We start from the raw sequence: 15,206 nt of genomic DNA on the forward strand, positions 1-15,206 counted from the left end.
ACCTAAAAACTTCTATATCATTTGTTAAGAGATGTTTCATATTTTCAAAATTATAATCATGTCATATCCTATTCACAGTCATTAAGTACGGCCCATATCTAATTAGAATATCAAACAAAACCGTTTTGAAATGAATCAAACCACAACCCATATAAACCCATCATGTCACGTCGTTCAACCTCTTTTCATTTACATTCTCCATTGTGTTGTTGCTTTCAAATTGAATAATACAATGACAACAATATTTCCTGACAAAGACATCGTAACGATCTGCAAGAACAACTCTATTATCCTTTTATTTCATAACACAATAACTCCCCCATTACATCATTTAACGATTACTATTTTATGATCGCGGATGATCAAAATTAAACGATGAAATGTACGGAATTCCTACGCCCGAATCAGATACTATTCAGATGTAAATCTAGATCCACCCAATCAAAATGGGCGGCAAAGAAAGGGAAGTGATTATAATTGCGTGTAGAGTTGATAAACAACTAGTTATGCTTAATATCCTGACGGTAGATTTTATGCCCCATGTATTGAAGGCAATACAATGCACCACAATCGCCCACAAATGTAGCATTGAGTGCTACCCAGCCAGGCGTGTATGCTTGATTGTTCAGATTGTTAGAAAAAGATTTACTCCATTTTATTATGGCAATACACTCAACATTTTCCCATTGTCATTTGAGCGTTATGAAAAGAATAATATTAGCATTGTTATTAATAGGGGTGGTACATTATAGGAGTAGCGTTGAATTAAATAGAACTATTAATAGATTGGTAACGCAATGGTGGTGGTCGAATTATACAATAGATCCTTTTCCCAGGATTGTACGTTATAGAACTGACAAACTGTTACTATTTTCTATCCTTTTATCTAATAACAAAATAATACACAAACGCCATATCCTGTGTAATAACTGTTGTAATGTCAATAACAAGCAACAAAGAACCTGTTTAGTTCCTAGAGGAGAATACCCGGAGGAAATTCACATGCTGTTGTTTCTCGTGCAGAGCATCATACTATTTTCTCCAGACCCGACTTGAATCATGCAAATGATAACAAAATGTGATTGTCATTTTGATGTTTCGGGTGTTTCAATACTTCACCAATTTTAAGAAGTTTGTCATTTGAGCGTTATGAAAAGAATAATATTAGCATTGTTATTAATAGGGGTGGTACATTATAGGAGTAGCGTTGAATTAAATAGAACTATTAATATCAATAACAAGCAACAAAGAACCTGTTTAGTTCCTAGAGGAGAATACCCGGAGGAAATTCACATGCTGTTGTTTCTCGTGCAGAGCATCATACTATTTTCTCCAGACCCGACTTGAATCATGCAAATGATAACAAAATGTGATTGTCATTTTGATGTTTCGGGTGTTTCAATACTTCACCAATTTTAAGAAGTTACAAATTTGGATTGGAAAAGTGGGCGCAGCTCATTGCTCATGTGCCGTGTTGTAATCTGACAAAACACCTTAAAAGAAATAAAACAAAACAAACAAAAAATACAAAAAAATACACCTTTAAACTCACATACAAAAAAAAATACAAAAAACAAAAAAACAAAACAAAAACAACGCAAAAACAAGCAAACACAGAAAAAACAAACGAAAAAGAAAAGAAAAAAATAAACAACAGCGCCAAAACAACAACAACAAAAAAGACAACAAGATAGAACAAAAAGAAAAAGAAACAAAATCTTTAAAAAATAAACAACAAAAACAAACAAACAAACAAAATTCCTATTGGACAAGATAATTTAATATGTACTGTAAAATTACCAATCGACTAAAATTATCAGTTCATGATCACACTCGCAGTTGCTTGATTTTGTTACAAGGAGCCAGATGTCTGCCAAACTGTTGGAAACGTCTCAAATCACCAGTCTTCTTGATAGACACATCTAGGTATCGATCCATTCATAATAATCCCAACTTGACGAGGTAATATTATGTGAAAAGAACAGTACTAAAGACAAGGGGCTTGGGCAAACTTTGCTAGATTGTCACCAATCAGTTCATGATCACACTCGCAGTTGCTTGATTTTGTTACAAGGCGCCAGATGTGATTGACTCGGGCATTGATACCAATCTGGCCATGAAACAGTCGCAAACAATGCAGAGAAAATCAATAACAAAACAAACAGATAATTGAGAAAATAAGATAGAAACTCTGAGAGCTTTTGGATTTGCTGCCCTTTACGATAAAAAAAATGGCAGATTTAGGTTCAGATGGTCTGCACTCTATTCAACTTTTCAGTCTTAGTCATATTCTATTCAGTCCTTTTATTTCCTCTTTCCAACGCCCGCTTTATTTCAATTATTTATTCCTTTGTGTTTCAAAGATCCTTTTATCCGATAGCACAAGGCGACAAAAGAAGAGAGCTTAAGAGAGTATTTTGCTAGCTGTATACAATGCTATAAATGAATCATTATTTTCTTGTCAACAGCGCCACGGCGCCTCGTTTTTTGTCGAGCTCTGACTACGCTATTATGTGTAGGACAATGGCTTGTTTAAGGGTAAAGCTATGGAGCTGTGAACATAAAAAGAAAAAGGGTTAAATCTAGGAATAACAATAATTATCATTATTCTTTGGTTTTCACAATAGGAGGGGGAGAACATAAAAAACACCGCCAAATTGACACAAAGAAATCCTGTAGAGCGAAAGCAGATTTAGCGTAAAAGCCTGAGTGTAACAGTTCAATGGAGGACAATAGGGCAACATCGATATGGGCTTTCATAATGGTAGCCCAGGCAAACCATAATAGAGGTAATGGTTCTTCTATTGTGTCGTCTGTTTGTTACCAAATTTGTTTTATTATTATTTTGTTTTTGATTTTGTTTTGTCCCTTACCATCTCCTCTCTCTCTCTCTCTCTCTCTCTCTCTCTCTCTCTCTCTCTCTCTCTCTCTCTCTCTCTCTCTCTCCCTCTCTCTCTCCATATATATATATATATATATATATATATATATATATATATATATATATATATATATATATATATCCTTTCTTTAAAAAATATAGCATTGTGGAGAACATTGTGCTTATTTGAGTCAATACAAAAAATTATACGGCGCACAACTCTACTGAAAGATTTGAAAATTAGAAATGTATTTTTTACAGATAGATAAACAGATAACTTGATTTCCTTTTATAATTTAAAGTCAGTTTGAAAGTTCGTTGAGTCACACAGATATCATAAAATACGTACCGACGACACTTAACATTCTCAAAATCAACCAATTTCGTCACTGTAAAAAGTTGTCAGTTTGCGTCATCTATTTATGACATCAAGTATTACTACTTACTACTTCCGTTGTGTTGTTGATTTAGCGGTGATCAGTGTTGTTATGTAGTAGTATGTTCTAATTGCGTGTATGTTTGTGTGTGTGTGTGTGTGTGTGTGTGCGTGTGTTTGTGTGTGTGTGTGTTGTGTGTGGTGTATATATGTGTGTGTGTGTTGGCATTTTTCAGAAAATCGTGGCATTCATAGTGATATTATTCACTTGATCACATGAAGGTATTTCAGTCGCCATTTTGATTCTTTTTTTTACTATTAGGGTTAGCTCGAGATCGAAGGATTTTTTTTCTATTAGGGTTAGTCATAAGTCTTAGTAAAGGTGCTAGGGTGTTTGTTTTTCCATAAGTTAAGTAAAGGGGAAACATTCCGAAAGCGCCTACATCCCTAGTATTCTTTAAATTTGTATTTCACCGTTGATCTTTTGTCAGGCGTTTATTTATTCAATTTGTCATAATTTTTTCTATTAGGGTTAGCTCGAGATCGGAGGATATTTTTTTTTTCTATTAGGGTTTGTCATAAGTCTTAGTAAAGATGTTTGTTTTTCCATAAGTTAAGTAAAGGGGAGACAATCCATAAGTTAAGTAAAGGGGAGACATTCCGAAAGCTCCTACATCCCGAGTATTCTTTAAATTTGTATTTTCACCGTTGATATTTTGTCAGGCGTTTATTTATTCAATTTGTTATCATTTTTTTTCTATTAGGGTTAACTCGAGATCGGAGGATATTTCTTATTCTATTAGGGTTAGTCATAAGTGCTAGTAAAGGTGCTAGGATGTTTGTTTTTCCAGAAGTTAAGTAAAGGGGAGACATTCCGAAAGCTCCTACATCCCCAGTGTAATGTATTCACTTAATGTAAATGTTGCTGCTCGAAGCTCGAAGAAATAAATAATAATTTGAAATTGAATGTAAGCTTCAATTTAATTACAAAATCAGATCAAATGAACGTTTCGGTTTTCCCCTTTATCAACAAAACAGGATGAATGAAACATCACAGATGAATGAGATAATGTGGTAGTGGCGTAGTTAAGATGAATAAACAAAACATTGGTTGGCAGGAAATTAGTATGCTCCTATTTGTAAGGAAGCACGAATTATTATAGAATGTTAGATATTTCTAAAAGGTGCGCAATTAATTAAGTGAAAAGACGGGAGGCGGGGAGGAACTGTGTAATGCAGTTTAGAAAGTGAAATATAAAAACGTGTAGATTGTTGTTGGAAGATAAATACAATGGAATTGAAAATCCTTTCTTAAAAAAATATAGTCTAGCCATATATATATATATATATATATATATATATATATATATATATATATATATATGTATTAATACCGGATAGGGAGACTTTTGGTACCCCTATTAGTTCATTTTACAGTACTTTACCAATAGGGAGACCAAAATCCGGTCCCCCTATTGATTTGACCTCTAGCACATTCACTTTTCTATTTTTAGTTTAAGGTTGTCAACCCAACCGTCAAGGATATATAATTGTAAATCATAGTATTGAAGTTATTTGTTAAACACCACAGTAAGAAGAGTTATGCCTAAATTTTCACGTTGGTCAATAAGGTGACCGCCTGAAAAAAGTACAATAGGGGTACCAGTGTTTTCATCGATATATTTCAATAGTGAGGCAATATATCTTTCCGAAATTTTCTCTAAAATTCTAGAGCATTATATGGATTTTTATAGTAATGAAAACCTAATATAAAATTGTGTGAAAGTTGATGAACTGAGGAATGAACAAGATATACGAATTATAATCTATTTTTAGAAACAGATTTATCGAATCTTGGTCCGGATTCTTATCTTGGTGACAAGAGACAAGCAAACATAGTAACTCTTTTTTTCGTGAAACGTATGTTTAGTCAATTTCGCGCATAAAGAGGCACTCGGCACTCACTCACTCTGCAAGTCGGTAGTAGGTGGTTATCAGTTATCAGCTCGGCCTTTAGTTCTTAGTCAAACGCTTCATCAAACCCATTATTGAGTAGCATGTTGATGCCTGATGCCAGTTGAAGCCATCTCGACGTCGTGAAATGGAGCATCTTCTGTCATAGCAGTAGAATCGTCAGATGCCGCATTTAAATCCTCCATTCCAGGCGTTGCTGTTGCCATATCGATCTTCGAAATGATTTGGTCTAGACGTCAAGTTGACCCGTTCTATGTCTGAAGAGATTTTAAAGTGCAATACCTAACATTATAACTTGATCTACAAAAGAGTCTTTTTAAATGAACCGCTGTGTTTCTATATTTTTCAAGAACCAAGGATATCTGATAACCACTGACTACTGACTTACAAAGAGAGTGGCCGACGGACGTCCTCTCTATAGCCGCAAGTATTTTTTCGTCACTTGCTGAGTTCCAAACTAGACGTCTATGGCATCGTGGGGTAAATTGATGCTGGAGGCATCATTGAAGAGACACCGAGATAATTATAATGATAAGTTATTGGCCATTCTTATTACATCACAGTTGATTTAAGATTTTCAATAGGGTAGACATCACACACCGATTGATGATTGTCACTTGTCAGTCAGTCATTTGGAAGTGGAGTCAGATAATTCGGGAACTTCTGTAGACTGTAGATTCACACTAGTGAGTAAGATCTGTCGTTTACTACTAATACTACTACTACTACCACTACTACTTTTAGTTTTAGCGCTATCCAACTCAACACTTCTCGTGTTTATTTTATTTTGGCAAAACTAGAATGGATTTTTGAAAAGAATATAAAATAATTTAAACTTAAACCTGTCTTTGCATCTTGCTTTATGCATACAGTATGCCATATCACAGCCATCACAAAATCATAGTTTAATGTTGAGAATATGCTATTTCTTTTGTAACTTCAGATCAGAGAGATTTGAGCTTTAAAAATCCTGAAAAATGTCTTGCTGTCAATCCAGACAACCCTTTTGATGTGATCTATGATGTTAATGGTAAGAATGTAATTTGATGAGGAAATGAATAACATTTAGGTACACATAGTTTGCTTTTTTTTTTTTTTTTGAGTCATGATGTGTAATACTATTACAGTCCACTCCGGATAATTGCAACTCATTTAATCGCAACTTTCGGTTAATCACAATATTTCCTAAGCAATGGAAATAATTCTATATAAAAGTCACTGGTTAATTGCAACAAACTTCGGTTTTTTAAAAAGTGGTAAATTCAAGAAATCAAACAGTATATCATGATTAAATTTCATCATGGATGAAATCGTGACAGGTTGAAGAATCGAGAGTGAGCAGGATTTAATGCTACAGTAGTGTGTCACCACTCTGTTAGAGTCGAAAGAGGGCGGGGCTCTGCAGTATGGGTTTGTGACGTCATCGGTGGCCATTAAATAGAAGAGGGGTGGGGCTGGTCATAATCTTGACAACAGGTTATAAATGACAGTTATAAAGAGAGACTGAGCGATATCCTTTGTTTTAGGATTAACAACTGTGCATTGTGACCAATGAGTTTGGTGAGAGCTTATTGTCTCTCATTAAGGCTAATCTCTTTAACTCTGACAAATGTTGAATTGTTGAGAAAAAAGATTGAAACTTCTTCCAATCTGAATAAGATATCGGCTTGCTTCATAGCTGCTTTTGGTTGACAAATCTACACGGGGCTGCCATATGGTTTTTGTTTCAATCAAATTGCTCTATATGTGGTTGACTAAGAATATTATTTACTGGTTTGAGTTGACAATAAATGTGTAAAATGTTGAAATAGTGGACAGGAAACTGAATTTCGGTTAATCCCAACATTTTCGATGATCCCAAGGTATTGCGATTATCCTAAGTGGACTGTACCTGAATCTTGAACGAAAAACTATCATATGGATATGATTATAGACAGATTGGTTTCTGGAATTATATTTCCGTCCTCCCTTGCCAACTCTGACGTTCTTGAAATTTAAAAGAAAATAGCCAGAAGGTTTCGGACTTAATTTTCTTTTTTTTCCAAAGGACAATAGTCATAAGGTAAATAATTTTTTAAAAATCCTTTTACAGCATAAGATGGCATGATTTTATGTTTAAGAGTTTAGAGAAAAACTTGCACATGATAGTCTTCAGCTTTTTTTGTTGTTTTTATTTTCTATATAGACTCCAACTCAGAGCCTGAAAGTGATGCAGAACAAAGTTCCATATCACATGATTCATTTGTGGTAAGTATGTACATTAAAATAAAATCATAACATTTGTATAGCGTTTATCCACAGTTGGCACCATGCTCAAAATGCTTCACATCACCATATTTTGTGGTGGACAAAACACATTTGCCACAAAAGATGAGACCTGCAGTCTGTTAGGCGCAATACAATATTTCAGGACAAGGACAACACTGTTTTACACCAGTGAGATCTCCTAGTTTTTTGTTGTTAAAAATTTTTCTTTGCAGTGGACTTCGCCAACAATAACACTATTTTAAACCTTCCTCGTTATATTTTGAAGTGATATTCATTGATGAGCCATTCACATTTGAAGTCGTTTGTTTTTTATTTGACAAAATGTAAAAATGATGCGTTTCCAGGAAAAATTAAAATAGCTTCTGTTGGGATTATACTTTTGATCTCGCATTTTGTCCAAATTCTCTTGCATCGTAATGTTTATCAACTTTTTTTGTTAACTATATTGCAGTTGCAAGGTTAGGAAGTTCATATTGTTGCAATGACAACCGTTTATATGTCCAGAATCGTAGTGATATAAAAAATTGTTTTGTAGTTGTTGGTCCTGGTGTAGGATTTAAAGAGTTGGTTAAAAACGGTTTACTGAAACCCTGGTTGGTGTATCTATATTTATCCAAGCACAGTTGAACATATTAAATACTTAGACAATATGTCTGCCTTTCTCAACTCTTTTTTATTATACTTGCATTATTAACCAGCTAATTGTTTAGTTGGATTATTAAACAATGGCTCTTCATGTTTATTGTCAACATGAATAAATTGATTGATCTGTCATCTTTTCCACAAAATATACAGGGTCCCGATTTTGTTGCTGACTCCGAGTCTGATTCCTCTACGTACTCTGTGAGGTACCCAATGCTGAGTACATCATTGTCTCTGGAACCTAGTGCTCATTCCCCAACTCAGTCAGAGCCTCATCCACAACTATCACAGACTGAACCTCGTTGCCAGTCTGGGACCCAGGTTCAACCCGAATGCTATACACTTGCAAACCAACGTGTTACGTGCAATGGTGAGTCATTTTTTTGTCATTCTTCTCCTTTGATATTTGTGGGATCAATTTTAATTTACCCATTCCTTTTAAAAGAAAACTTCCACCCCCTCCATGGTGCTGCATTTGTGTTATTGCATTTTTTTCTGTTTTGGCAGTGCTGCGTCGCAAAATACGCTACCATTTACATAACAAGCACAAATCCAAATTTGATAGGGTGGACATCTTAGAATCTGAAACCCCAATGTGTGAGTGATATCAGTGAAACCAGCCATAAAAATGTTCATGTTTATTTTATTGGGGGTTTTTTTTGTCTGTAATAGACTTAAATTGCTTGTATTGTAAGTGTTAAAATGGTTTTTTTGTTACAACCCATCTATATATTAAAACTGTTTCTTTGTATTTCTATGATGCTTAAGGCTTTTTTTCACAGACCAGCTGGAAACTTAACGAGAATCAGAGTAGATAACATTTTTATTAATCTTGCAACCTAAACAGTATATGATGATTGGGAGCATTTAAAGAAAAGCACATTTTCTTTTTAATTTGTCGGTACTAAAATTATACTTTGATAATGTCTGCTGTGCTACAAACCCTTTTGACTTCCAGGTTCAATATTTTTCTTTATTCTAAAATTCTTGGGTGTCCTTTCAATGACAACTGAGATCATTAAAATTCAGCTCACAACATGATGTGTGTAGATTTGATGAAAACATATGTTCGAGTTGAGAAGCAGTGTTCACGAACTTGCTGATCGTTTTTACTAGCATTTATTTTCCTAACTTACCTGTGTCAATTAACAAAGGCAAGACTCAAATATTTTCTATCTGAACAGTGTGTTTGTTATTGAAATATTTCCGGCATATACATGTCATATTTCATTCCCACAAAATATAAATCAGGATTAAGTTGTCTGGGCATCAGCATCGTTCAGGCAGTTGGGGGGAAGTCTTTAAGGAATTAATGAAGCCGATGCTCAACCGGTCTGGAGGACGTTTGATTGATGTCGGCTGTTTGTTCTGCCAGCCGGTGATGTTTTCTCACTCCCTCAATGACAAAGAAAGTCATTGTTATGACTATGAACTATAGTCTATTATTACTTTTGTTACTATATTAATTGTTACTTATTGCCGCTACTGTTATTATTATTATTATTATTATTATTATTATTATTATTATTATTATTATTATTATGATATTGCCTTCATTGCATTCTATTACTATTATTGATATAATTAATTTCTGATTGTTGTAAATAATTTATGTGAATTGAATTTTGTCGATTGGCCAAGGGCCTACAATAAACTTAAATGAAATGTTAGTCTTTGGATAGGACTTGGGTCTATTCTTGATTGTTTTTCCGCATGGGTCGAGTGAAGCATTTGGAGTAAATTTTGTTGCTCAACGTAAAAAACATGACGCTTACCATTCCGCTGATACTGATCCCTCCAAGGCGTGGTTGGGGAAAAACCTAAAATTCTTTTGACATTCTGTCTGATTTTTCGCTGAAACAACAAAGGACAATCTATGTATTCAGATGAGACTTCAATGTGTTACTATTCCGATTTATGTTCATATTTTGATTATAATGAAGAGGGAACCCTGAACCCAGTGAAGTGGGTGGATTGATCTATTTATTTCTATTTCAAAACAAAAATATGGCGTCTTTTCACTGGATTTGTTATGTGGCAGAGGTCTCCACAAATCTAACATACCTCTTCCAAAGGAATAGATGGTAGAAAAGTATATAACAAGAAGGAATTATGACAGTTACTTGTCCAGGCCTTAAATATTTGGAATGCTATTCCTCTCTATCGCTGTCATGTAGCTGATGTGCATACGATCTGTCTATCGATTTATTTTCATAGTTCATAGCATGATGTGCTTTATTTTCTTCTTTTTTTTCCCAGAGAAATACAAAAAGCCAAGGAGACCCTGTCCATACTGTGGACAGTTGCAAACAAAACTCTCAAGGCATTTGATGAGGAAACACAAAGATGAGACAGAAGTTACAGAGGCCATGAAACAGCCTGTAAAGGAAAGGGATAGAACAATGGAGAATCTCAAGAAAAAGGGCATTTTTTATTCAAACACTAGAAACAATTCAATAGTTATGCGTGAGAGAGCACAAGGGTCACATGAAGTTGTTATGTGTGCTGGCTGTAAGGGGTTTTACTCTGGACGAAGGGTTTATGAACACAAAAAGAAATGTAGTACTGAGCATGCTCTGTGTACTGGGGTTGTAAAATTTTATCCCGTGGCTCCCAATGCAAGTAAAGAAATAAAGGAGAATATTCTTGACAAATTTCGGAATGATGAAGTGGGAAATTTGTGTCGATCAGACAAAGCTATAGTATTGTTAGGAACAAAATTGTGGAGTAAAAGTTCAAAGAAGGAGAGAAAAGTTATAATGAGTGATTTACGCATCTTAGGAAATTTGATTTTAAAAACTAGGAAGAGAACAAATCAACCTTCTTTCTCTGGAGAGGACGTGGTGAAGCGTTGTAACTTTAATGAAATATCGCAAACCATTTCTGAAATGACTTTGAAAGAGGATGGGACATTGAAAGCAGGCTTGAAGCTTTCAATTGGATTTATATTGAAAAAGTTAATTAATTTCTTAAAAGGGGAATATATAATGCAAAACAAAATGGAAGAATCCGCAGAGATAGATTTGTTCAAAGCTGTCCTGGATTATAATTGGGATAGTATTTTTTTTACAGCCAGAGTTCAATGTGAAGCAAAGAGAACAAATTTGAGAAAACCCAAAGAGATGCCATTAGAGAATGATATAAAGCTACGGCAATTTATTACTGAAGAGATGGTCCGTATTTGTGAGGATGATTATCAATTATTTGATTCACATATGTTTGTTAGGCTTCGCAATGTCATCGTAGCTAGGCTTACAATGTTTAATGCGAGGAGAGGCGGAGAACCCGCAAGGATGTTGTTAAAAGACTGGAATGATGCAGATTCAGGTGTATGGGTTGATCCCCAGCTTGTACAACATGTCACTGATCCTCTGGAAAAAGCGTTACTTGAGAAGTATAAGCTGGCCTATCAGTCTGGAAAGGGAAGCAAGATGTTGGTCCCTGTGTTGATACCCAATGACACAATTCAGCCTTTAAGGAAACTTGCACAGGAGCGTAAAGCTGTTGATATTTCAGACAACCCATTTCTTTTTCCAAATACAGGAATATCCAAAGATCATGTAAGTGGTTACATTGCCATCAAATATGTCACTTCCTTAGTAAAGGATTTAGAGAAACCCCAGTTGTTAATAGCTGATAAATTCAGGCACCGAGCTTCGACATTATTTGCCTTACTTGATGTCCCACAACACGAGAGAGATGTCTTCTATCGACATATGGGACACAGTGAATCAATCAATCAAAACATTTATCAGTGTCCACTTGCAATACGAGAAATAACAGAAGTTGGTCATTTTTTGGGTCAAATTGATAACTCAGCATCGGTCACTGGGGAAGGAAATTGTAACATTGAAACAAATGACTTTGTAGTGAATAGAGACTCAAATGCAAATTTTGGAACATCCATAGTAACAGCTGCAAATCAAGAAGAAATATTTGATGGTGAAGCAGGAGTGCCAAATCAGCTTACGTGTTCTTCAAAACAAACTGAACCCAAGAGGAATTCAAGCAAAAATCGGAGATACATGTCATGGTCAGATGAGGATACAGATAGAGTCAAGTCATATTTTAAAAACTTTGTCGAAGATGTTTCAGCACATGGTTCAAGGGGATCATTACCTAGAAAGTCTGAAATTATTCTGTTCTTAAAACACCACAGGGTATTTTCACAAAAAGGAATCCCTGAAGGTACACTAATTAGTTTGGTGAAGACAAAGATTTTTAATGAAAGAAATAAATATAGAAGGGAAAGAGCGTTTCAATCGGTGTAATGACAATCATGAATTTGATTTGTATTACATTCATTGTATTGTATAGTGTTATTGACATATTTTGGGGGTTTACAAAAACGTTTTATCTTTATATAGTACAATCTGTTCATCATTGCAATATCCTTTTTTATATTATATGAACATTCATTTGCTCAGCTTGAGAGACAAATGCTTTGTAGAACCATAGCTGTCAACCGTTCTGTTAAAAACGGATTTGTTCCGTATTTGACTTCCTGAGTCAGTAAGTGCTTATTTTTAGTTCAAAATCCGTATTTTGTAATTTTTGACTAATTTGTGGTAAAAAAGCCATGTGAGCCTAATGAATTATTATTATTGATCCATTATTATTACTATTACTACTACTACTATTGTTGTTATTATTATTATCATTATTATTGGTGTCCAGTGAGAGCATAATCTCCATTTGTGTAGCTCTTTAATTTGAATTATGCCTCTATCATAAATGATTTTCAACAATTAAAAAAGTTCCATTCGTTTATATGACGCCTGTATTTTACTCAAACCTTTCATAATGTATTGGAGATTTGCATAGGATATGGATGTTAGCCTCGATATACTTTGAATATTCTAAGACAGTATTGATACTTTCACTATTTGTTACAAATATTATTTTAATTAAGAATAAAATTAAATCCACCTTTTTGATTGGAAGGTATTCAATAAGAAAATCAATTGCTTATATTGATTAAAGATGACAATGATTATTTCCCTTTATTAATTTATGAAATATATAAATTTAATCCCTTTAAAAACATCTTCATCTGATTTTAATTTTTTTTTTTTTCAAGCAAGCTTTTGTAACGGTTTAGGTTCAAGAAAAATAAGTATACTCCATTTTTAGGTGTGTTTATCTTGTCAAAGTAAAGAAGTAGGAATTCTCTAATATTTAGAGGTGCATTTTACTATAACTACTATTATAGTATACTACTTACAGACCATTATGTTGCATGAAAGAAAACATATATGCAATCGTCTACTTTTTATCTGAACTCACCTAATTTTTACCCCAAAACGCCCTCTCAAGTGATGTACCAGGTTGGTAGTTATGCATTTCTAACCATCTTAAGTTATTTCATTTATTTTACAATTGTGCTTCTTGTGTATTGGTCCTTATCAAAGTTGAGGCAGTTGAATTCTTTCTTTATATTGTCCGTTCTGAATTTTGATCTCATTGTGGAAAGCTCCCATAGCGGGCAGGGAGGTACACACTGTGTCTTCTATCCCCTTATATCTGTTTTCCAACATGCTTTCAGTCTTTGTCTTGGAATGAGATTACTTGTTTTTTTCCTGGCCCTCGCCGGAGTCCTAGCTGGGAGGGAAGCAGTCAAATGCATATTTATTGTTTTGGGAGATGATATTTTTTTCCTTGTAAATCATCTCTCTGTTATGTATTATTACTATATTTGTTATTTTTTAATGTATAATGTAAGCATTTGAGTGTGTTCCTCTTTGTTGGATTTTGTTCTTGTGTCCGGATAAGACTTATAGGTGATCTCAAACTAAGTACATTGGTGATACGCTCTTGGAATCTACATCTGATCCCTATTTGTTCCCAGTTCCCCTATGTCTTACTTTCTCTTGGATGCTTCAACTGTAATTCTAGAACTTTTTACTATCCAATTTTCTTCCTTTTTACTGGCGCTGATATAACCTAAATGTGTTGCAAGCGCCGTAAAACCCTTAAAAACAAAACAACAATCATTGTGGAAAGTGTCATTTTAACGATTCAAATGTGCTGGTACTAAACCCGATAATTGAGCAACATTTGGACTAGCCTCTGTCATCTCAAACTTGTTAGTGTTAGTAATAGTAATTAAAAAGGCTGACTTTTATATGTTGCGATTCGATGAAGGGGGGGGGGGGGGGGGGGCTTCGGCACACATCGTCCCTCATCCCGGGCCAAATGAGCGTTCCTTATTTTATTTTTGAAAAGTTGGCAGCTATGTAGAACTATCTGAAAGAATCAGATATGGCAGAATAAAAAGTCTTTCTACTAACCCTAACTTAATTGGCCAATGTAGCTTTATGTTCAGCATTTTCTAGATACCTAATGTAAAATTTCACTATTCTTTTTATGATAATTTTAAGAGTTGCAATCTTTAGAGGCGACTGTCAAGAAATGACACCTCTGTGCATTTAATTTCATTCTTTCTTTATCCCCTCATCCTTAATCAGAATAATAATAATTAATAATGAAAAGAAATGCAGCAACGACAGCTTAGAACGGCATAAAGTGCTTAAGAATTATTTTTTTTTGCATTAAACTTTATTCAAACGATTTTCAACACTTTTGCTTCACAGTTTATGCTTTTTAACAAATGCAATTAAGCAACTTACCAGCAACAACATATTGGTTTGTTATCATTTGAGGGTTTTATCAGTAAAACTGTTTCTATCCTTTTATGTTGCACTGTACACATAGCAAACTTATGCTTTTATTTGGTGACCAAAGACTTATGTGATACAGTGGATGAATGTTTGTGATGGCTTTTGGAACTGAAATAAACCTGCAATATGATTTGTAGACTTCTATCGTTATGTATCATTTTTCGGTCAAATGTAAATGTAATTTTACACGAGCTTGATGTATCATAAAACCCACAATGAGCTCAACGTGCAGCTGGTAGTACATTTATATGGACACGAACAGAACAACGTTGTTACAATTCAGTAACGTACTCCAATTAACACAAGTGAGACTGTAAATGAGACTTTTACAATGACTCTGCATCGCCACAAATATAGATTCGAACCCTGGCAACTCGGGCGTCAG

The 15,206-nt window shown here is 34.4% G+C and overlaps 1 protein-coding gene across 1 annotated transcript; it reads left to right on the forward strand.

Annotated features, from left to right (window-relative positions):
• The first annotated feature begins 5,184 nt into the window (after window positions 1-5,184).
• Window positions 5,185-14,959, forward strand: LOC144980947 (uncharacterized). The gene is made up of 5 exons (XM_078928933.1): window positions 5,185-5,761; window positions 6,174-6,261; window positions 7,417-7,478; window positions 8,295-8,511; window positions 10,401-14,959. Exons 1-5 carry the CDS (start codon window positions 5,699-5,701, stop codon window positions 12,410-12,412), a joined length of 2,442 nt encoding a protein of 813 aa, XP_078785059.1. The 5' UTR covers window positions 5,185-5,698; the 3' UTR covers window positions 12,413-14,959.
• Window positions 14,960-15,206: the final 247 nt, after the last annotated feature.

Source organism: Berghia stephanieae, chromosome 10 (genome assembly GCF_034508935.2).
Source record: "Berghia stephanieae isolate SIO BIC M18660-M18661 chromosome 10, UCSD_Bste_1.3, whole genome shotgun sequence".
In the NCBI taxonomy this organism is placed as follows: domain Eukaryota; kingdom Metazoa; phylum Mollusca; class Gastropoda; order Nudibranchia; family Aeolidiidae; genus Berghia; species Berghia stephanieae.